General features: G+C 35.9%; 1 protein-coding gene across 5 annotated transcripts in view; it reads left to right on the top strand.

The window, feature by feature from the left end:
* The window catches only part of SAMD8 (sterile alpha motif domain containing 8), a 51,136-nt gene extending 29,334 nt beyond the window's left edge, over positions 1-21,802 (top strand). For all 5 annotated transcript variants that reach the window (XM_060642381.3, XM_060642382.3, XM_078434431.2 and 2 more), the window contains 4 exons: positions 10,404-10,499; positions 12,726-12,843; positions 16,866-17,016; positions 17,191-21,802. In XM_060642381.3, the coding sequence (XP_060498364.1) occupies positions 10,404-10,499; positions 12,726-12,843; positions 16,866-17,016; positions 17,191-17,495 (670 nt within the window). In that variant the 3' untranslated portion in view covers positions 17,496-21,802. The remainder of the gene's footprint in view (positions 1-10,403; positions 10,500-12,725; positions 12,844-16,865; positions 17,017-17,190) is intronic.
* Positions 21,803-23,002: the final 1,200 nt, after the last annotated feature.

Raw genomic sequence — 23,002 nt, 5'->3', positions numbered from 1 at the left:
TTTTTGACCTGACCCTTTGCAAGGATGGAGTTGCCCTTTACAGAGATGGGAAGACAGCTGACTTGGAAAGAAATGTAAGGATTTGGTTTTGGACATGTCAGATTGAGATATCTTTTACACCAAATCATTATGTCAAGTAAGAGATGGAAGGATGAGTTGGAGTTCAGAAAGATGTAGGCTGAAATTTGGAAGTTACCAGCACAGGTAAAGCTGTAATGTTAGATAAGGTCTTCTAGCAGGTGAGTTAAAAAGTGGGAAGATTAAAGATTGAACCCAAGAACATTCTTTTCTTTTTTTTTTTTCTTTTTTTAAATGAGTGGCCTGTTTTATATTTCCTTATTATTTTTTTAAATCTTTTAAATGTTTATTTTTGAGAGAGAGAGAGAGAGAGAGAGAGAGAGAGGGAGATGGAGATGGAGCATGAGCATGGGAGGAGCAGAGAGAAGGAGAAACAGAATCCGAAGCTGTCAGCACAGAGCCCAATGTGGGGCTCCAACTCACAAACCATGAGATCATGACCTGAGCCAAAGTCAGACAGTTAACCAACTGAGCCACCCAGATGCCCCCAAGCCCAAGAACATTCTAACAGAAATCAGAGAAGTAAGGCAAAACCAGTAAAGAAGACTGAGAATGTCAGGGCAGAGAGAGAAAGTAGTATCCTGGAAGCCAAGTTAAAAAAAAGTATTGTAAGAGGGCAGGAATAATTAATAATTAGCTGTTTTTAAGTGCTACTCAGGGATCAAGTAAAATGTGGATAATTGACCATCAGATATAGCAACATTGACCTTCACAAGAGTTAGTAAAAGCAGAAGCTGATTGTAATGGGTTCAAAAGAGAATATGAGACTTACTGAAATTTACCTAATGGGATATAATCCACAAATAGGAAACATATGCTCATTGTGACAGTTGCTCATTGTGACATTATTTGTAGTAATTGCAAATATTAGAAATAATATAAATGCCTATCCTTGGAAAACTGGTTGAATGTAATACTCTGCATACCAGAGTACTACTAAATCACAAAGAAGAGTGAGGAAGATTTTTAAGAACTGATATGAACTGGTTTTAAGTGTGAAGCAAGGAAAATATAAAATGAGTGAAACAGCTCTTGTTCCATAAATCAAGGAAGTGCATGAAACCAATGAAAGCATGTCAGAAGAACATATGAGCTGGTTTGAAGGGACTTACACTGATCAAACTAGGGCAATTAAAACATCCAAAAGCATAATGATGGTAATGGATTCTAATATATTGAGTAAAAGAAAGAATTTGTGAATCCATAGTGATAAACAAAAAATGGTCTGGCAAGAGGGGAAATTCTTCAAGAATGATACCAGCAAATAAACATGGATGGCCTATTTTGCAACATCCAGCATAGTAATTGATTCAGGCAGGTCATCAGTGGATGCTAAAATCATTAGGTGAAAGATCAAGGATGTTTACATGATTTGAAAATAATCATCTCACATACTACTTAATTATAGGAAGAATAAAGTAGCTTTCCAGTGTCATGATCTGACATGCATTGTTTTAACCAAATGATCAAATGTAGCATTTCAAACTGACATGTGCATTGGATGTGATGTTCACAGTATCAACTATATAATAATCTTGCCCCTCCAAATGTAACCTAAGTCTAATCATGAGGAAATTATCAGACAAATCCAGAACAAGGAACAGTCTAATAAGACAGCTGATCTGGACTCTCCAAAAATGTAGATATTATAGCAAACGGAAGTCAGGCAGAGAGAATTGTAGGGATATTGAAGAGCTGTAACCAAGAGCAATATATGAACTTTAATTGGAACCTATATCAAGAAAAAATATATACTGTTGACATTTTGGGGACATTTAGGAAATTTTGGGTATGGACTTCATATTAAACAATGTTGTCTAACAATCAATGTTACAGTTTCCTGGGTATAATAGTGTATTGTGTTATGAAAAGGATATCCTTTTTCCTAGGGGAATCATGTTGTAGTATTTAGGAGAGAAGTGTCATAATGTCTGCAACTTACTTTGCAGGGGGTGGGTTCAAGTTCTTCCAAAACAGTGTGTGTGTGTGTGTGTGTGTGTGTGTGTAGGTATGCATAGAAAGAGTGAAAAAAAAAATGTGGAAAAAATGGTAATTATTGTACGGTGGATTTTTTTTTTTTAAACGTTTATTTATTTTTGAGACAGAGCATGAACGGGGGAGGGTCAGAGAGAGAGAGGGAGACACAGAATCCGAAACAGGCTCCAGGCTCTGAGCCGTCAGCACAGAGCCCGACACGGGGCTGGAACTCATGAACCGCGAGATCATGACCTGAGCCGAAGTCGGACGCTTAACCGACTGAGCCACCCAGGCGCCCCTGTACGGTGGATTTAAGTGAAGACCTTAAAGTATTTATTCGTTCAACTTTTCATAGCCAAGAAAAGTTAAAAAAAAAAATTGGTTAGAGTTGATAAGAGAGAAAAAGAGAATAGGAAGAGAGAAATTGGAAACAATCAAATCTTAAAAGGTTTCCTGTAAAGGTGGTAGAGAAATGGAGCTGTATCTTGGACAGAGAAGGAAAGGATAGAGAGTCACCAGGATTTTAGTTTGGGATGGGCTATATTATAGTATGTTTGTTGTATTGATGATAGGAATGACCCAATTTAGGCAGAGGGGAATGATGTTAGGAGGAAAGAGAGGGACATGATCAGAGTCATGTCCTTGAGTAAATGAAAAGTGATGGGATCTAATGGGTAGGAGAGGTTGGTTTAGGCACATGGACTGTTCATACATAACAGAGAAGATAGAAAATACAGGAGCACATTATTAGATGTGATGGTAGAGCATGAGGAAGTGCTCTCCTGATTGTTTTTATTTTCTCTGCAAATAGAGAGTTACAATGGAGAGAAAGATGGCAGTTTGAGGAAAATGAATGGGGTGTAAAATAGTCATCTAGGAGAGTGAGTAGACTTGTGTGATGTAGTAGCAGCACTGATGGCCTCCTTGAAGTTAGTAGTCATGTTGGCATGATGTATTTTTACTACCTCACTCAAATAGGTGGATGGAATAGGTGGATAACTGGATTTAATAGGCAGGGTTGAAGGTTTGCTAGGCAGCATGATGAAGGAAGACCAGGCAAGGGAGTGATTATAATGACTGACCATGGACTCAGGTGGATAAGAAGGGACATGAGGAAATGAGATAGGTGAAGGACAGTGAAAATGTTGTAAGATCAATGGATTTTAGGTCTCAAAATTATTGAGGTTGGGAGTACTAGAAGGAATAAGCTGGAAAGCAAAGAGGTGTTGGTTAATATAGGATTCTTGAAATTAAGATTATGAAAAATAATCTTAGTAATGACAAGATCCAGGTTATAACCATGGGTGCAGGTCACTGAAGTAGAGTAAAAGACAAGGCCAAAGGAGAAGTAAAAAGATAAGTGAGAAGAACCCAAGTTACAATAGAAGTTTTAGAGAAAGTGACAGTGAACCAGAAGCTGAAGTCTTCAAGAAATGAGAGAATGGATGCTGAGGTTCGATAGATGCCTATAACCAAGGTGTAGTGGGAGAAAGGTGGAAAAATGACCTGAGAGAGAAATGAGGATTTTATTTTAAAGTGTACAATCCAGTGGGCTTTATTATATTTACAAAATTGTGCAACTATCACCACTAATTCCAGAATATTTTCATTACCCCAGAAAGAAACTCCTATCCATTATCAGTCTCATTCCATTCCCTCCTCCTTCCATTCCCTGGAAACCACTAATTTACTTTCTACACCTGTGAATTTGTCTGTTCTGGACATTTCATATAAATGGAATCATACAATATGTGGCCTTTTTTGCGTGTGATTGGCTTCTTTCATTTAGCATAATTTTTCAAGATTCATCCATATAGTAATATGTATCAGTGCTTCATTCCTTTTTATTACAGAATAATACTCCATTGTATGGATATATACTACATTTTGTTTCTCATTAATCAGTTAATGAATGTTTGGGTGTGTCCACTTTTTGGCTGCCATTAATGCTGCTTATGAACATTTGTGTATAAAATTTTGTGTAAACATATATGTAATTTTCAGTTTGTAATGGGGATATGAAGCCAAATTTTGCCTAACTCCCTATAGTGCCACCCACTACAAATCTTCATGCTCTTAAGCATTGAAACTTTATTCATAGGAGAATGGTAACAGGTGCTATCAGTGTTTTTCCTGTGTACTCTCAGATCTCTTTTTCATTTTCTTGCATGTGGACGCCCCCAACATCCAGTAAATGTATCTGTGTTGGAGAGCTGCATCTGGGCTGCTGAATACATTTTGCCTGCTTGGAAAGAGAGGCAAACATGCTTAGGAATTTACATCCCTCCAGCAACGGCCTTTAACTAATGACTGATGAGATAGGGTATAAATATTTTATTTCTCTTCACCCTAATTGGGACAACTTTTAGGTCGGACCTACACTGTCTCCCAAAGTCCCCATAGGATTGAGCCATAATTACCCTTGCCATAGTTAACCCCACAAGCCTTTATTTGATGTCTCACTTTTACCCTGCTTCCTTGCCTTCCTAATCTCATTTTCTTACTACCCTAAGGTTTTCCCTTGGGAACACTCCTAAACACTTTCACACTGATCTTTGTTTCAAAGTCTGTTTCTGAAGCTTATGTTACACAATTTCAAGACCTTCAGTACACCTTAAACAGAAAATTAGGAGATAGGGATGCCTCTATAGGCAGGCCCACTTAAAACAGTGAGAAAGGATAGCTGATAGCCATACTAGTAACAGAAGAACCAGAAGCACTATAAAAAGCAAACATAAATAATGGAAAAACTAGACTAGCCTGGAGCTTAACCTTCATTTCTCAGTAATCCTGAGGTCATTATCATATTCAGTGTAATAATCAGTGTTCATAATCATGATTATTACCAAGTAATGGTAATAATTACCAAAGTTAAATTTTTATCTAGAAAAAAAGAGGCATGCACATGTATAATGCATTTTAGATAACTTTGTATCAAAATAAATAATGAGATCTTGAAAAAACATTTCCTCACAACATTCCACTAAAATAACAGTAAAAAGGAGATGAAGGGGAACCCTATAATCCTATGAAGGCAAAAGTAGTGATAATGATGAATATTTGGAAAGTAGGAAGTTGAGGGCCTAGTATAAGATTAGGAACCGGAGCTAGCAATGTCCAAAAGGGGAGTTAGTGTTGCAGAGCTCCAGAAAAACTCTCTAAACAGATGGCACCAGGTATCTGTCACAACCAGGTACAAATAGGAGCCAAATATGGGAGAATTGGTTGAAAAGCTTTTAGACTTGCTCTATTCCAACAGAAGATAGATGGTATAGTCTCCAGAGTAGTTAAATGTGAGGGACTCTGGACTCATGAGAACAAAGGTACCTAGATGTGTTCAAGGTGATTACTATAAATTTACATACTGATCACTGAAACTTCTAGCTCCCTTCCTTAAGTAGCCAGACTTCTTATCCCCATTCTCTCCCAGCACCAGTCATCTAAGCAGGAGAACAGATCCCTCTCCTTGGAAAACCTACACAAGAGAAAAGGACTATAGATACAATGGTAGGGGAGATATCCCTATCTCATCAACCAGACCCCTTTATCACTCTACCATGAAACCCACAACATGAGAAGCTCAATCTATGCGCACAGAGCTTCAAATTATTTTTTTAGTGCTTCACTGTCAAATATGAATGGTCAAGAATGATCAGACATTTAAGGACAAAAGACCAATGCAAACAGAAAAAAGCAACATGGGAAACACAAAATAGCATAAGAACACTTCAAAAAATAAACCATATTCTCACAGATGAGATGTTATGTTGCATTTTATGAGACAGTAACAGTAGGCTATAAAAAAGGAAAATTCAGAAGGAAAAAAGCTTTTGGAAATTTAAAAATGAAAGTAGAAATTTAAAATCCAGCAGAATAATTGGGATACAGATATGATAAATTGCCCTGTATGTAGAACAAAAATGAAAAGTAGAGGAGAAAAACTAAGATCAATCCATTTGGCCCAACAGTGAACAAATAAGGGTATTAGAAAGAATACATAGAGAAAATGAAGGGGAAGATATTATTTAGGATATAATAAAGGAAATTTCCTGAATTCAAAGGATGTGACTTTCCAGATTGAAAGGGCCCACTGAATAAGAAATGGAAAATTTCAGAACACTGGATTTTAGGCTGAAGATCCTAAAATTTAACTTCTTTTTTTTTTTAATTTATTTTTTTTAATCTTTATTTTTGAGAGAGAGAGAGACAGACAGAGTGCAAGTAGGAGAGGGACACAGAGAGAGGGAGGCACAGAATCTGAAGCAGGCTCCAGGCTCCGAGCTGTCAGCACAGAGCCCGATGCAGGGCTTAAACTCACAAGCTGTGAGATCATGACCTGAGCTGAAGTCAGAAGCCCAACCTACTGAGCAACCCAGGTGCCCCCTAAAATTTAGCTTCTTAAGAGACAGAACAAGTAACATAGAAAAGATTGGAAATCTAAATAGCATCAAATTCTTTGCAACAGTGGAAGCTAGAGGACAAGACCTTTAACTTTCTGAGACAAAATAACATCTAACTTAGAATTCTCAGTCCAAGCAAACTGCCAATTAGTTATAACGTTAGACCGAAGGATAGTTTTTAATTTTTTTTTTAATTTAAATTCAAGTTAGTTAACATATAGTGTAGTATTGGTTTCAGAGTAGAATTTAGTGATTCATCACTTACATGTAACACCCAGTGCTGATCCCAACAAGTGCCCTCCTAATTAATGAGCCTCACCCATTTAGCCCATCCCCCCACCTACTCCCCTCCAGCAACCCTCACTTTGTTCTCTGTAGAGTCTCTTATGCTTTGCCTCCCTGTTTTTTATCTTATTTTCCCTTTCTTCCCCAATGTTCATCTGTTTTGTTTCTTAAATTCCACGAGTGAAATCATGCTATTTGTCTTTCTCTGACCTATTTGGTTTAGTATAATATACTCTAGTTCCATCCACATTGTTGCAAATGGCAAGATTTCATTCTTTTTGGTCACCGAGTAATATTCCATCTCACACACACACGCATGCACACACACACACCACATCATTATCCATTCATCAGTCAGTGGACATTTGGGCTCTTTCCATAATTTGACTATTGATAGCGCTGCTGTAAACATTGGGGTGCATATGCCCCTTTGAATTAACATTTTTGTATCCTTTGGAAATACCTAGTAGTGCAATTGCTGATAGACCCAAGGATATTTTTAAGTTTTCAAGTCTCAAAATATTTACTTTCCAATCCCACAGCTACTAGAATTGCTAAAATGAAAAAAATTGATGATAACGCCTGATGAGGATTCAGAGGAACTGATAATCTCATACATTGCTGGTAGAGATGCAAAATGACAGAACTGCTTTGAAAACAGCTTGATAGTTGTGGTGTTTTTTTAATAATTTGTTTTTTATTTTAGAGAATGCAAACGGGAGAGGAGCAAGAGAGAGAGAGAGAATATCCTAAGCAGGCTCCATGCTCAGCATGGAACCTGACACAGGGCTTGATCCCATGACCTTGGGATCATGACCTGAGCCGAAATCAAGAGTCTGACACTAAACCGACTGAGCCACCTAGGCGCCCCCTGTTTGATAGTCTCTTAAAAAGTTAAACATATCCTTAACATAACCCTTAACAGTTTCACTTCTAAGTATTTACCTAAGAGAATTGAAAACATATATCCATGCAAAGACTTGTATGTGGTCTTTATTCAAAACCACCCAAAACTGAATATATCCAAATATCCATTACATATCCGAAATACCCATCAACCAGTGAATGGAAAGGAAATTGTAGATAAAGAAAGGGTAAAGAATTATACATGCAGTATATATGGGTAGATCTGAAATATATTATACTAAGTGAAAATAGGCAGATACAAAAGGTATCTAGATAAATACTGTGTGATTCCATTTATATGCCATTCTGAGAAAGGCAAACCTATATAGGACAGAAATCAGTTGACTTGTTGCCCCAGAGCTAGAAGTGAGAGAGGGGGTTGACTACAGAGGGGCACAAGGGAACTTTTTGGAGTAATGAAAATATTCTATATCTTTATAGTGGCGGTGGTTACATGACTGACAAATACGTTTGTCAACCTCATTGAACTACACAGCTAAAAGGGATGAATTTTTTGGGTTGTAAATTAAACCTCAATAAATCTAACATTAAAAACAAGTTTGTGCTTCAGCCTGTCTTTCTCAGAAAACGAATGGAGGAAACAAAACTAAAGAGTAAACTGAAAAAGACGAGTACTTGGATTCAGGAAACAAAGAATCTAATATAGAAAAGAGGAGTTTACAAGGTGAAAGTCGAGTTTTACTTCAAAAAAAGAGCCATACAGGCAGACTAGAAAATGCAACCGTACTGTGTGATTCCATTTATATGCCATTCTGGGAAAGGCAAACCTTGGGATCATGACCAAACCTACTAAATTTGAAAAAAAAAAAAAAAAAAAAAAAAAAAAAGAAGAGCTCTAAGAGAGATTTCCCCAAAAGGAAAAATTGAATCGGTAGAATAGTTTGAAGCTGAATTGATGATAGGCACATAAGAAACAGAGCAAACTAAAAAAAAAGAAAAGAAAAGAAAAGAAAGAAAGAAAGCTTTTTTAGCTCTAGAGAATTATAAGAATTTCTACAAGGAAGGGATTTAATTATTGTTCTCTACTGACTCAGCTGCAAATGGTATTTAGAAACTTAAGTAAAAGCCAAAAATTGTTTTTTAAAAAATTGTGAAACTGTAGAGAATAGGGGAGAGAAAATGGACTGTGGCAGCTAAGAGATATAATGCTAAATAAAACACAAGAGTGAAAGTGATTGCCTCTGGGAAGCAAGAATTAGGTAGGGGGTGGGGCAGAAATGTATTTTCATCCTAAACATTGTAAAATTGTTTTATATATGTATATATATATATATATATATATATATATATACACACACACACACACATATATACATACACACATACATATATACATATGTATTATTTTTAAATGTTCATTTAAAAATTTATATAGTTAAAGTCTTTTAAAGGAATTTTTCTTTTATTTAAAAATTTCTGATATGTGATAACCTTTTCCCCTAGTAATGCGAGATAAATAAGGCAGCAATAGATTAAAAATACATAAGAGGAATCTTTTGAGGTAATAAATGACAAATCCCTGGCTAAAGATGATGTATTCTCTTCACTTACTCTGAATAAGGTTTGGTTGGATAAAACTATTAATACCTTCCTTTCAGATTTCATGTTTTATTTTTAAAAGATACGTTTATTTCCTTAGTTATAAAATTAATACATTGTACAAGAAATTTTAGTGGAAATGTACAAAGAATAAAAATAAGACAATCAGGGGTGCCTGGGTGGCTTAGTTGGTTAAGCGCCTGACTCTTGATTTCAGTTCAGGTCATGATCTCACAATTTGTGAGTTCAAGCCCTGCATCAGGCTCCATGCTGGCAGTGTTGAGTCTGCTTGGGATTTTATGTCTCTCTCCCTCTCCCTCTTTCCCCACCCTACCCCCTACCCCGCCATAGCTCACGCTCTCTGAATCTCTCAAAGTAAATAAATGGAAAAAAAAAAAAAAGACGATCACCTGGAGATGATATATTTGCACTAATTCATTTCCACCTTTACCTCCTTTCCCCCTCTGTCTTCTCTTTCTCCTCCTTCACTCTTTTTATTTATTTATTTTTTAAGATTGTAAGTAATCTCTATACCCAACATGGGGATCAAACTTAAACCTCAAGATCAAGAGTCACATGCTCTACTAACTGAGCCAGCCAGGTGCCCCTTTCTCTTTCTTTTTAAATTAGGAAATGTGACATGTATTTTACCAGTGAATAACCACAGGAGCTGTGGATTTGGTGAGGAAAGAGGGGTCAATGGAAACAATAGAAGAAAACAAGGATATAAAACAAAGGAGGGCAGAAAAAGGAGTAAAAACAATTTACTGCCTCTAAAACAAAACCAAATTAAAAAAAAAAAAAAAATTACTATAGGGAGAAAAGAGTCAAGTTCAAGCCCCAATTGTCTGGATTCTGCAGTTAGCACATCATGCAAGAGGCGAACCCTTTCCCATTGATGTTTGTGGGCAGTTTCGTATCCAGGTCTACCATTCTATGGGGGGGGGGGGGGGGGGCAGGGGGAGAAAAGGATTGTCACCTCTTCACAGAGAACCATTAATTGGGAATCAAAAACAGCAAAGAAGTTTTGATAAATGAGATATTTGATGAAACAGATCTTTCCCCCAGGTTCTTTAAATATCCTCTCCTAAAAGAGGTAAAAGTTATAGAAATAAATTTTGAAGAGTATCATGTTGCAAAAGGTGTCACATACATGCACTTCTTGTCAGTATGAAATGTAATTTTTTTCTATTTCAGTGTTCCTAGAATCCCATGGGCCTTTGCCATGACAGAAGTATGTGGCATGATTTTGTGCTATATTTGGCTCCTGGTTCTTCTTCTCCACAAACACAGGTACCTCAGTTATTCCATTAAAAGACAAAATGTTTTTACTGTCTTGGATAAAGTTCATCAAACCTTGTTTCTCCCTTTGTAGTTTCCTTGTTAATTTCCTTTAGCCATTATGGAAAATGTTTTGGGTTTGATCAACAAGAAAGTCACCGTGAGGTAATACCTCCATATTTAGTTACCTTCTGAATGTATTCTGAACACAAAGATCAGAGTTGGCAATGTTTGGCCATTAGCCAATCGCTAACAGTCTAGCTTTAACTTTCTTTGGAAACAAACCGGAAATATCACTTTTTGTGGAAGGATAGAAACTCCTCCAAAGACGGTCTTTGGACAAGGATAGTGCTTGAATGGAAGACATTGTTCTCTGCTTGCAGGAGGCTCATTAGAAAAGGGATTATTTTGCACACCATGCACATCTGTCTAGCCAGTGTGGTTTGCTTAAGATGGTGTAGGAAATTGATGAATAGGGAAAGTGCTTCTTTGGCACTTCCACTAAGAAATATAAAGGAAAAAAAAAATTTTATTAAAAAAAAAAAGTATAAGGGAGGCTTCTTTCCTACTTTAGTGAGAGGAAATTACTTGATTTAAGTAAAAAGGCATAGTGAAGAAAAATGTTAAAGAACTCTAAAGTTTGTGGATCTGCTATCTGTTGTCTTTTGGACATTGATGAGAAATAGGGACAGTTTCTTGAATTTTTGATTGGTTCTCCTCACCAGGAAGTGCTTGAGGTAAACCGCTGATGGGCTTCAGTTCCTAAGCAGCAGTTATTGCATCGCTTTGAAGGTGAAAAGAAAGGTTGATGATTGCTATTGTTGTCACACTCTCAGGCTGTATTGTGCTTCATTCTTTCCCATTTTCCAGCAATATTTTTAACTCTGAATTGCTTAAAACCAGAGGTGATTTAAGAACATGTATATCACTGGTGCTCTCTGATTTAACTCTGACTCACAAGACCCGGTGAATTTGAATTTATCCACTCTTCAAAACAGGAAACTGGTAGATTTAGCAAAGCATAGCAGTGGCCAGTTAAATGTAAGTTTTGACGTTTAATTTGTCAAAGAAAGTGTTTCTCAAAATGTGGTCTTTGTACTACTTTCATTAGACTCACCAGGCTTCTTGTTAAGATGTAGATGCCTAAGCTCCATCCCAGGTGTACACACTAAAATTTGAGATGTCTTAACCTGTGTTCAATGCTTTTTTGAGGGTGGGAAGAGCATTTCAAAAATGTGTAAAGCATAATTCCTGTTTTTAAGAATCTTATAGTCTGTTTTGGTTTAAGGCATTTAAGAAAATAATATGACAGTACAAGTGATATTACAATGCAGTTCAAAATTTTAGGTTTACTTAATATAAAACTTGGTATTAAAAAAAACAGTATTTAAAAAAATTTTTTATGTTTATTTTTGAGAGAGAGAGACAGAGCACAAGTGGGGGACAGGCAGAGAGAGAGGGAGCCACAGATCTGAAGCAGGCTTTAGGCTCTGAGCTGTCAGCACAGAGCCGGAGGCGGGGCTTGAACTCATCAACTATGAGATCATGACCTGAGCCAAAATCAGACACTTAACCAACTGAGCCACCCAGGCACCCCAAAAGACTTAGTATTTTATACCTTACGTTTAACTTAGGAGAAGTTAGAGAATGTTTATTAAATAGCTACTATCAGTAACCAATTTACGGTGTTATTAATCAGCAAAAAATTCCCCAGAATCATGTGTTTAGTTTTACCTCTCATAAAATAAATAATTTATGAGCGATAGATGAATAACAGGGCTAACATTAAGCTAAGAATCGGCTAGGTACTAGTTTTACTTCTTTCTCACTAGCTCCTTTACCTTCTCTTAGCCATATTTTCTTATCAATGAAATGATGCTCTTAGGTCTGCACTGTCTAACATGGCAGGTACTAGCCACATCTGGCTATTTAAATTAATGAAAATGAAATAAAATTAAAATTCAGTTCCTTGGTTGTACTAGTCACATTTCAAGTACTCAGGAGCCACATGTAGATACCTTATTAGTGCGGTTATAGAGCATTTTCATCATTGCGGAAAGTTCTATTAGACAATGATGCTTTAGATTGAAGAATTCTCTAAAATTTCTGTCCTCTTCAAAGAGTCTAGTTCTAGTGGTTTTCCTGTCTGTTCTTCCTTTAAGTAAACACTTGATGCCTGGAGTTTTTTGGTTTGCCTTCTTCTGATCTTTCTCTCTTTTTTGGTCACTCTGTTCACAGGTCAATACTTCTTCGAAGGCTCTGTAGTCTGATGGGTACTGTGTTCTTGCTTCGCTGCTTTACCATGTTTGTGACCTCCCTCTCCGTGCCAGGACAGCACCTGCAGTGTACTGGAAAGGTAGCCTGCTACCTCTTCATCATTCTTTCCTTTTGTTCTTGGTGGGTTGATGGCACCATATATGTAATAGGGCTAAGATTTTGCTTTTAATAGTAAAATGTGCTTTTAAGTATTTTCAATATCTGTAAGAAATCTCTATAGATTTCTAGATCTATAGATCTCTATAGATTTCTAGAAATAATTTGGTAGTAATCTTAAGCCAAAATCTACCTCCCTGTTACATCAGTCCATTGAAACTGGTTCTGTGCCGTGAAGCTATAGAAAGCAAGTTCCTTTTGGGGCGCCTGGGTGGCTCAGTCGGTTGAGTGTCCGACTTTGGCTCAGGTCATGATCTCACGGCTCGTGGATTCAAGCCCCACATTGAGCTCTGTGCTGACAGCTCAGAGCCTGGGGCCTGCTTCGGATTCTGTGTCTCCCTCTCTCTTTGCCCCTCCTCCCCTGCTCGTACTCTCTCTCTCTCTTTCTCTCAAAAATAAACAAACACAGAAAGAAAAGAAAACAAGTTTCTTTCAATTGTCATTTTCTCTTTCCCACTATCCTGATCATCGTTAGTTCCTCATACGACATGACTCTGGTCCCTTCATTGTCCTCATCACTCCTTTTTTAAAAGTTTTGCAGTTTGACCATATTCCATTTAAAGCATTCTAAACTCTATTTTAAACTTTACTCTTTCCTGGGGTGTACTAAATAATGGCTGATTTATTGTTTTTGTTTTAAACTTTGTAGCTTGTTTTGCTATATTGTAGACATATCTTCTCTTTTGATTAAATTGAGAGAGGAGAGATTATGCAGATGGGAACAACAACAAAACCCAGATAACAAAAAATTTTAAAAACCTGAAAATCACCTATACTATACAAAATTGGCCTTTGAGACTCATTAAATTTGGACAAAAGAATTTATTATCCTACTATTATAAACTTCCATGCTTTAGTTATGTATTATCTAATATTCAAATGTATGTGTTAACAGCTTTGTTGTTATTTTAATATTCTTTGTAAAGTGTAAAACATAATTGTCAGGTCTTCTATTGCAATGTAAATAGCTGAAATGCCAGCAAGGGAAGATTAAGCAGCCAAAGGAGATCAAGAACTAAAAATACAGCCCTGAGCTGAAGGGTAACAAAACTTTCTCTAGGTATTAGGACACTGACCAGTAAGCAAGGGGGAAAGGTTAATATGACACTTAGGATTTCGTGTAAAGGAAATGTTTTATTTTTCTAAAAATATATAAATTGAAAAGTGAAAGCTCACATGGGGCTCAATTGGTTAAAAAGACTTCAGCTCAGGTCATGATCTCACGATTCATGAGTTAAAGCCCTGCATCGGGCTCGCTCTCTCTCTCTCAAAAATAAACATTAAAAAAAAAAAAAGTAAAAGCTCACATAATTTCCTCTTTCACCCGTCCCATAAATAATACTTTTAACAGTTGGATATATAGCCACATAGACTATTTTTAAGCATGCTTACACATTCACATAAGTTTATATAATAGATACTTTTTAAATAAAAGATGAGATTATATTGCAGATATTGTTCTTTTAACTTATGTTTTATTTAATGTTAATTACTTTTTTCTAAAGAAATGCATATGGTTATACCTCATTTTTTTAATAGCTGCAGTGTCCCATTATATGATTTACCAGTTTCCAAATGATACACATTTATGTTGTTTCCAAATCTTACTCTTTATAAACAGTGCCTTTGTAAACATCCTGGTGCATTTATGTATTTTCACTTATTTAAGCATCTACTTAAAATAAATTCCTGGAAGTGGAATTATGACCTCAAAGAACATGAACATTAAAAATAGTGATGATATTGCTCAAATGTTTACCAGAAAAGACAAATTTTTCACTACTACCTACACTGTATGCATATCAGTTTTCCCACTCTCATGCCAGCACTACTTATTATCAACTTTTAGAGTCATTGTCATTCTGATTAATGAAAGATAATGATATGAGACTTCTACGGTCTTATGTTTTCTATTTAAATCTTTACTCTTCTGAATTTGTTTCTGTACATGGTATGAAATAGGGATAGAACAATTTCCCCCAAATAGTATGGTAATTGATTAGAAGAGATTTTTAAAAAGAAATATATAAGCTTATTACACTGAAAAGAGAATTTCCTGTAGCTGAGGGATTTAATTGTTGGGTCAGCCACTAAAGAGAATAATATATGTACATAGCGCTACAACATGTACTACAAAAATAAATTAGGTACCGTTCCTCTATAGTATGGATAACCCTTTTTCTGTCTCTAATGACTGTTTTTCATTATCAGTTAGTTATATGTGGACATTTCTATTCAAATTTGCCCTAAATACTGTTAATTGCTTTAAATTATAATATAACCTACTTATTGACCTGTATTATTTGTTGCAGTTGTTAAAAATAGAAGGTTAAGGTGATAGTAACTAGCAATCAAGTCCCTTACAGTGAACTCCATAGGGCATTTTCATTGAAATAAAGTAATTGCTTGAAATCTCATTCCCAGAAGTAGGAGGTTTAGGGACAGAACCAAGAACCTGCCTGTTTTTGAAATGCAGCAATGGACCCACCCTAAGGAAAGAACTACTTAAAGCAGATTTTTGTACCTTGTCTCATCAAGGCATCTTAGTCTGTTATGTTTTAATTTTTATTTTTCTGGAAGAATATTTGGGACATTTAAAATTGGAAGGGATAGGGAGACTTGAGTAACTGAGAAATAATTGCTTTCTTTTGACTGGCATCATTTTTTTCCTGTCCCTGGCTGAGATACATTTTCCTAGCAGTCTCTGTGCTTCACTGCCTAATTTCTTACTCTTACAAGAGTACTATCTCCAACGCTGTTCTTCTTAGAGGGCTTAGAGGAACCAAACCATGTGTATTTTAGTAACTTCTCTTTCCTTTTGTCTAATAATAAATTCCTCTTCTTGTCCTGCCCTGTCTTTTTTTTTTTTTTTTTTTTTTTTAATCTAACTGACTTTATTAAATGATTGATGAATTGGGCAGCACCCCATCTAGCAAGTAGAGTGGCATTCTAAGACTTAGGACTTTAGAATTGGTCTTCCTGGATTCACATGTGAACAAAGATTCACATCCTCGTTGTGTTACTTACTAACTGTGTGACCTCTGTAAGCCAGTTTCCTCATCTGCACAATTGAATCATTTCATAGGATTGTTGTGGAAATTAAATACAGTAACACATAAGGCACTTAGCAGTATACCTTACACATAGTAAATGCACACTAAATTCTAGCAATTTTTTGTACTGTTATTATGTGTTAAATGCCTTTAAAAAAAAAGTGACCTTTACTCAAACTCTTCCTCAAAATGGATTGCTTTTTTAAGCTTATGTGTGGGAGTTGGGATTAGATTTGGCTTTAAATAACAGGAAATTCAAGGTGGCATGGTTTAATAAACAAATGGTTTATTCTCTCTCATAAGAGAAATCTGAAAGTAGGTCATGTGTAATTGTATGGACTTAATTAACCACAACTCATGATTCTTCTGTCTTTCTGCTCTCCTGTATAGTTGTTGTCTCCTTCCTTCATAATTAGCCTTCCCAGAAATCTTTTACAATTCCACTTACATCTTATTTGTATAAAACTTAGTCACATAACCACACCAAGCCTGTAAGGGAGGCTAGGAAATGCAGTGTTTGAACTTCTGTTACCAGTTAAGAAGGGGAAAATGAATAGACATTGAATGGTAGCCATTGTCACTGTCATAGCCTATTTCTTGTTGACAAGAACAGCCAGCAAATACTACTGTATTATTGGATTAAAACTTGGAAATATTTTGTGTAATAGTGACCTTTTCACTGTAAAGGAACTTCTAGTAGAGAAATTTGAATTACATTGATTTCATGTAATTACCAGAATATTTCTGACCACTCTTTTTTGATGTCTGGAATTAGACTGGGAGTCTGGTTGCTTTTGTTTAGATCTTATTTCTAAGTCACTCAGCATTTGAATTTCAATGGGAGTAGATGTTCAGAAGCCCCTACCTCTCTAATCTGTAGCTTTCTTTATAGGTATATGGCAGTGTATGGGAGAAACTGCGCCGGGCCTTTGCCATTTGGAGTGGCTTTGGTATGACCCTAACTGGTGTTCACACTTGCGGAGATTACATGTTCAGTGGCCACACAGTCGTCCTAACTATGCTGAATTTCTTTGTCACTGAATGTAAGTATCTCTTTAATGCTTCCATGCATATTAGATAACTGGCCGCAGAGGAGGCTGTGGGAAGGGTGTCAAGTTCTGTAAAGAATGAAAGGAACAGACTGATCTAAGAAACACATGACTTAGGAGCACTGGAAGGAATGTGGTTTTGAAATGATGTTTCTGTCCTTTTCCCAGATACACCAAGAAGCTGGAATTTCTTGCACACTTTATCCTGGGTTCTCAACCTCTTTGGAATCTTCTTCATTTTGGCTGCCCATGAACATTATTCCATTGATGTGTTTATTGCCTTTTATATCACGACAAGACTCTTTTTGTACTACCATACTCTAGCCAATACCAGAGCATATCAGCAGAGTAGGAGAGCAAGAATTTGGTTTCCCATGTTTTCTTTTTTTGAATGCAATGTTAATGGTACAGTACCTAATGAATATTGTTGGCCATTTTCAAAACCAGCAATAATGAAAAGATTAATTGGATAAAGACTACCTTTGTAATGGGTTCTTGATTAAATATATAGTAGTTGTCGAAAGTGAGTAACTTTGCTTTCTCCCCCTAGGTTGTTCCTGGATGCCTTGCTTTTGGGCTTATATGTTGACAAAGTAAAGTTCATATTCTGAGCAAGGCTATGATTATAGAAATCAAGAAAGAACAATCAAGAGTCCTTACATATCTGTTTGAATAGAAAGCTTAAGTTTAAGTAGATGTTTCCTGACCCTTCTTTTTCAACAAACTTAATGTTGTGATTGAAGTCAGATTGTTACCTTTACCTGTTGAGTACTGGCTTGTTGAACTTAAGCAATTTGCTGGTTGAAAGTGGTTTTGTTTGTTTGTTTTTTTGTTTGTAATTTCATTAGGACTCTAGTCAAGAAATAATTTTTTTTAAGCTCCTTAATATCTTCAAGGGAAAAACCCCTACCAAGTGAGCAGTATTTGTTCTTTGAACTGATCTCTGTATTCGTGAAAATTGCAACTCTAGAAAGTAATCTGTATTACTAACAAATAATTTTTGCCTCCTGAACCATCTTTAAGAAAAGTATACTGAACATACCAGGATGCCTGAAACAAGAAGAAAATGAAAGGGGCTATCCACGAGGTAACTGAGTACAAATATGGTACTGGCATTTTTCACCAAAGATAAAACACAAGATGCAGTTCCTATTTTGTTCTGAGGACTCAGTATGACCATCAGTCAGTATTTTTGAGGGAAAAGTGGCTGCATCCATAAAAATCAAATTGGCTTAATTTTAGTGAGGTAGGTACCTGGAACAACTTTGTGCTGTAGTTGTTAGTTAGACTTATGACAACCCAATTTTATGCTATTTAATGATGTTATTTAATGAGTAAAATAGTGGAGTGTTTTACCAAATGTTAGATAAAGTTCTGATGTCTTTAAGTAGGGAGGTTTGCATGCAAAGAATATTTTTTCTATTTCTGAAAAGAAATGATAACAGGTTGCAGGCATTATACAATTATTTGGTTTAATATTTGTCATTCTTGGCCATCAGAAGTAAACAGTCTCAAATATATTTGGATATAAAAAGGTTTTGTTGTTTTTCATTTTTAAATACAATTGTGTACATACATTCTTTCTATTTTGTCTTAATTTGGCAGTCAGGAAGTGATATAACTTAGTTACTGTTTACACTAGAAATTTAGTACCGTAAGTAATCTGAGCCCTGTGATAACATTTGTCACTTTGCTTTTAATGATTTTAATAGTTATGACAGTAGAATGGTTATGGAATTGGAATTTGAGCCCCAACTGATTGAGCTTAGCCACTTGGAAAATTAAGTGTGTAGTTTTTACATTCCATTTTAAAACAAGGAGTTAGAAAAAGTGCTGACATATTGAGGTCTAAAATTAGGCCACTTAGCTGAAATCTGCTTGTCATGTGGGTGAAATATTTTATTTTTGCATTTTGAGTCCTATTCCCACCCCTGTATAAGGTACAGAGGAGCTTGAAGGGAGTGAGCAGGAAAGGAATATTACGCAAACAAGTTTCAGCCAGTGCTGAATTACCCCAATTTGAGTCTACTCTGAACATTATATCTTATTTCTCACCTGAGAAATGACACAAGGCAATTCAAATTTTATTATGATTTTAAAACTCACACTTTAGAATCTTATATCTTAAATTGTTGATTGTTTTACATGCTAGGGACAAAAATGCCAACATTTCATGTAAGGAAACTGCATAATCATGAAAGGTGAAGGATGTTTCCTATGACTCGAGGTCAAATTATGTGTAACTAGCATTCTTTCCAAGTGACAGAGCAAGACTGTATTTTAACTAGGGAGGGACTTAATGTTAGCTTTTGGAAAAATGTTTGAAGAAAATCTGTGGCAACATTAATTCAAGAATGTTAGATAGCTACTTAATGATAAATTTCCTAACATCAGTCTTCTTTCCTTTATATGGATTCTATTCTAGAACAAAATAGAAGAAAAAAAAAAAATTGTAACTAACTTTGCAGAGTGCCTAACAGCAGACTGCAATGAGGATTGTAAAATAAGTTTTCAGCTTTGCATTTATCATATCTGATTTGAGGAAAAGGTAAGCTAGATTTATAATTTATAACTAATACAAGGCAGTGTTTACATAAATTCATCATCTCCAAGTCTCTTTCTTGGAAAACTTGGACACAAAATTCTTTTCCATTTCTTTTTTTAATATGAAACCTATATTACAGTTGTGTTTTTTGTTTTGTTTTGTCCAGAAACTCTCCAGATTTTGTCTTTGTATTTTTTTTTTTCTTGTTAAAATCTAAACCATTGGAAAGGTGGTATTTATATTCACATTTTGGGTATGAATGTGGCTAGGTGGAGAAGCTACATGCCTTAGATCTATATATTTTTTTGCTCTGACTTCAGTTGCAGGCTTGTGAAAGCTTATAAAATACTGAAAGTTCAGTATAGAAGGAACCAAGATGGTTTTGGTTTGGGGAATGCAAACTGGAGGTTATATTGAAAGTCCTCAATGCATTTCTCTATGTTCCTGAGGACAGTGTAGCCTTTTTTGTCTTTTTTTCTTTTTTGAAGTCCATGCAGGACATTGTTAACTGAAGGGTAATTGAAGTTAGTAGAGAGTAGGAGATTTTGAAGAAGGCACATTTATTGTTATTACTGAATAATTTGGGAGAAACCTTTTTTGGCTTTGCTGCAAAATTCTCAAATGCCTATCCTTTCCATAACTCTCTGTGGTCAGAATTGCTGGGGTAAAAATACAACTTCCATATCTGATTAAGTATTTTTTTCGTAATCAGAAAGCAATGAACGTAATCTTAGAACCAGTCAGCTGAAGAAATGTGGACTGTTCACAACAAAACACCTGTTGACTAAAAGACCTGCTGATTGTGTAATGATTTACACACACCACAAGTGGCTCTTTCTTACCCTGTACCTGCCTGAGTGTTGTTACTTAGAATTTCAAAAATCTTACAATTTGTAAATGGAGAACTGAGGAGCCAAATCCTTTTATAGCTTATATGAAAGTCTGTTTTAGAGACATCTGTTTGGAGAGTGTTATTTATATTTCAAAGTCATATTCAGAACACTAACCTGCTTTCAGTGTATTCAGCAAAAGGCAATTTCATCATTAGTTTTATAGTAAACATTTTTTAAGGATTCTTGTTCTAAAATGCTTGAGAACGTTAACCATATTCTTGTTTTAAACTCTGTGATCTAATAAATTTACTTCTTTGATAGTCTTTGTAGACCTAAGTTATCCCTTAAAAAAAGTAATTATAGTAATAGTCATGTGTCAGTTCTTTAAGGTATTCAGGCATTTGAGACAAGTTCTCTTTTAGAATAGTCCAATAGCTTTCTTAAGCAGGATTGGTTTCATTTAGATAGTTTCAAAGCCAACAAAGCATGTCAGTTTTAATGCCATCTTTACTTGGTGGTTAAGATGGTGTACACTTGTAAAAGTGTAGCCTGAATTACCCCCTTACCTCTGCAGAGGTGACTTGTTAGTAACATCAAAAGTCAGACTGCTTCACATGACAAGTGAGAAAGGAAAGAGGTTGAGGATTTTTCCCTCTCTGTGTTTGAGAAGCTCTGAATGACTGAAATTACTATGAAAGTAGGTTTTGGTCTCCCCTCTCACCTACCCCTCACACCCAGTGAATGCCACCAATTTCAAGTAACTTAAATGTGGCCTATTATTTTGCATCAAGTTCAATAAAAATATCTATGAAATCTATAAGCCATAATTCAGCTACTGGTAAGGTTGGTTTTTAGAATATGTTCTACCCTAAATTAGCCAATGGACTTTTTATTCAGTGTACTCCATGTTTAAGCATAAGGATGTTTTGTGCCTGATGTGGAGGGAGAAGGAATACTATGATAATTTTGTTGTTATTTCAGGTCTGTTTCAGTATAAACTACTGGCTTATTAGTTAGTCATCTTAAAAATGCTTAATTTTAATAATTTTTTTGAGAGAATCTATGGATTATTAGGACAATTGAAGTATTCCTGAAATGGAACAAAGGAAGTGGAAACTGGTACTGAGCGGGGGAAGCAAAATTAGTTTGCTAAACTAAAGTGGGCTAAAGTGGGCATGTTTTGTTTTAAGAACACTACCTAAATGTCACTCTATCCACAGAGAAACTAGTATTACTTGAAGATGTGAACGTTCCTGTGTTAGCCATACCTTGAAGCACAGTATTGTATATAAGTAAATATCTTGATTCTAAATTAAATCCAGATTTAACTAATATATATTATTTTATATCTTTGTTGTATTAAAATGTTTAAAAACACTAAAAATAAAACATTTGAAAGTTGGATTGCAGTCATTTCTTTGAGTGTCTTGCATTCCTAATGCAGCTGGTCTATTTTTTATACAGTAAGTTTTTATTTTTGTGAATGATTGGGCCCAGCAACTTTAAATCTTAATATGGTATCTAGTCCCGGGCATTTACTGATTCCTAATTGTCTTTTAGATAAGCCATTTGCTCTTTCCCCTTTCTTTTGTGTAAACTAGAGAAGAAAAGTGATCTTCCTGAAGGTATAGAATAATTGTAGGTTAAGTTGAGAGGGAGAAAAGAGAAGCAAATTGCTAATTATTCTTGGACAGATTAAAGCTTTTGTCTGGTTGGTTTTGGTTTAATTGTAGATTATGTTAGGAAGATGCCATCATCTTGGCCGGTCAGCTTTGGAAATAATGATTAACAGGAAAAGAAGGGAAAACAGCTGTTGGGGGTAGCTCAGTAGCTTAGAACCATGGTGTCATTAGAACACTAAGCATTGTCATAGACCATATGAACTTGATCCATGACTGAACTTGTCTTCATGATTACTACTAATTGTAGCCTCTCTAGTGGTGGCCCCAGCTAGTCTCTTGAGAACTCTGGGAAGGAATAATCCAGGACAGACCCTAGAGGCTGCTTGATGGAATAGAAAAGGTACTGGATTTAGACTCTGAGGGCCTGGGCATGAGTCGCATCTCTGCTGCTGTTTAAGTTAGGTCTTTTCTTCCAGCTCCTCTTAACTTTATGTGTAAAATGGAGACCAAAAAAATGCCTATCTCCTAGGTTGTATCAAAGGCCAGATATGAAAGTATTCTACCCTTGCTGGTTCAGTAACTGGTACATAATGCTGAAATACTAGTTGAATTTAGGTCAATAAAACAGGATCTGTGCCCATAGGAAATTAATAATCTATCTGGGAAGCTGACATGAAAAGGTAGCCAACAACATTTGTTGGTGGAATAAACCTGTAGTTTTGAAACTGGCAGGTTGAACTTCTTCAGTGGTAGGGGAAAGGGAATTGGAGTTTGTACCATTCTTTTCCTTTTTTTTTTCTTTTAAAGAAAAAACCCAGCACATTCTATTGGGACGCCTGGGTGGCTCAGTTGGTTAAGCAGCAACTCTTGATTTTGGCTCAAGTCATGATCTCTCGGTTCATGAGTTCCAGCCCCACGTGAAGCTCTGCACTGATGGTGTGGAGCCTGTGTGGGATTCTCTCTCCCTCTCTTTCTGCCCC

Source organism: Panthera onca, chromosome D2 (genome assembly GCF_046562875.1).
Source record: "Panthera onca isolate mPanOnc1 chromosome D2, mPanOnc1 haplotype 2, whole genome shotgun sequence".
In the NCBI taxonomy this organism is placed as follows: Eukaryota; Metazoa; Chordata; class Mammalia; order Carnivora; family Felidae; genus Panthera; species Panthera onca.
Note: the sequence above shows the minus strand (reverse complement) of the source record. Positions and strands in the feature narration are given on the sequence as shown.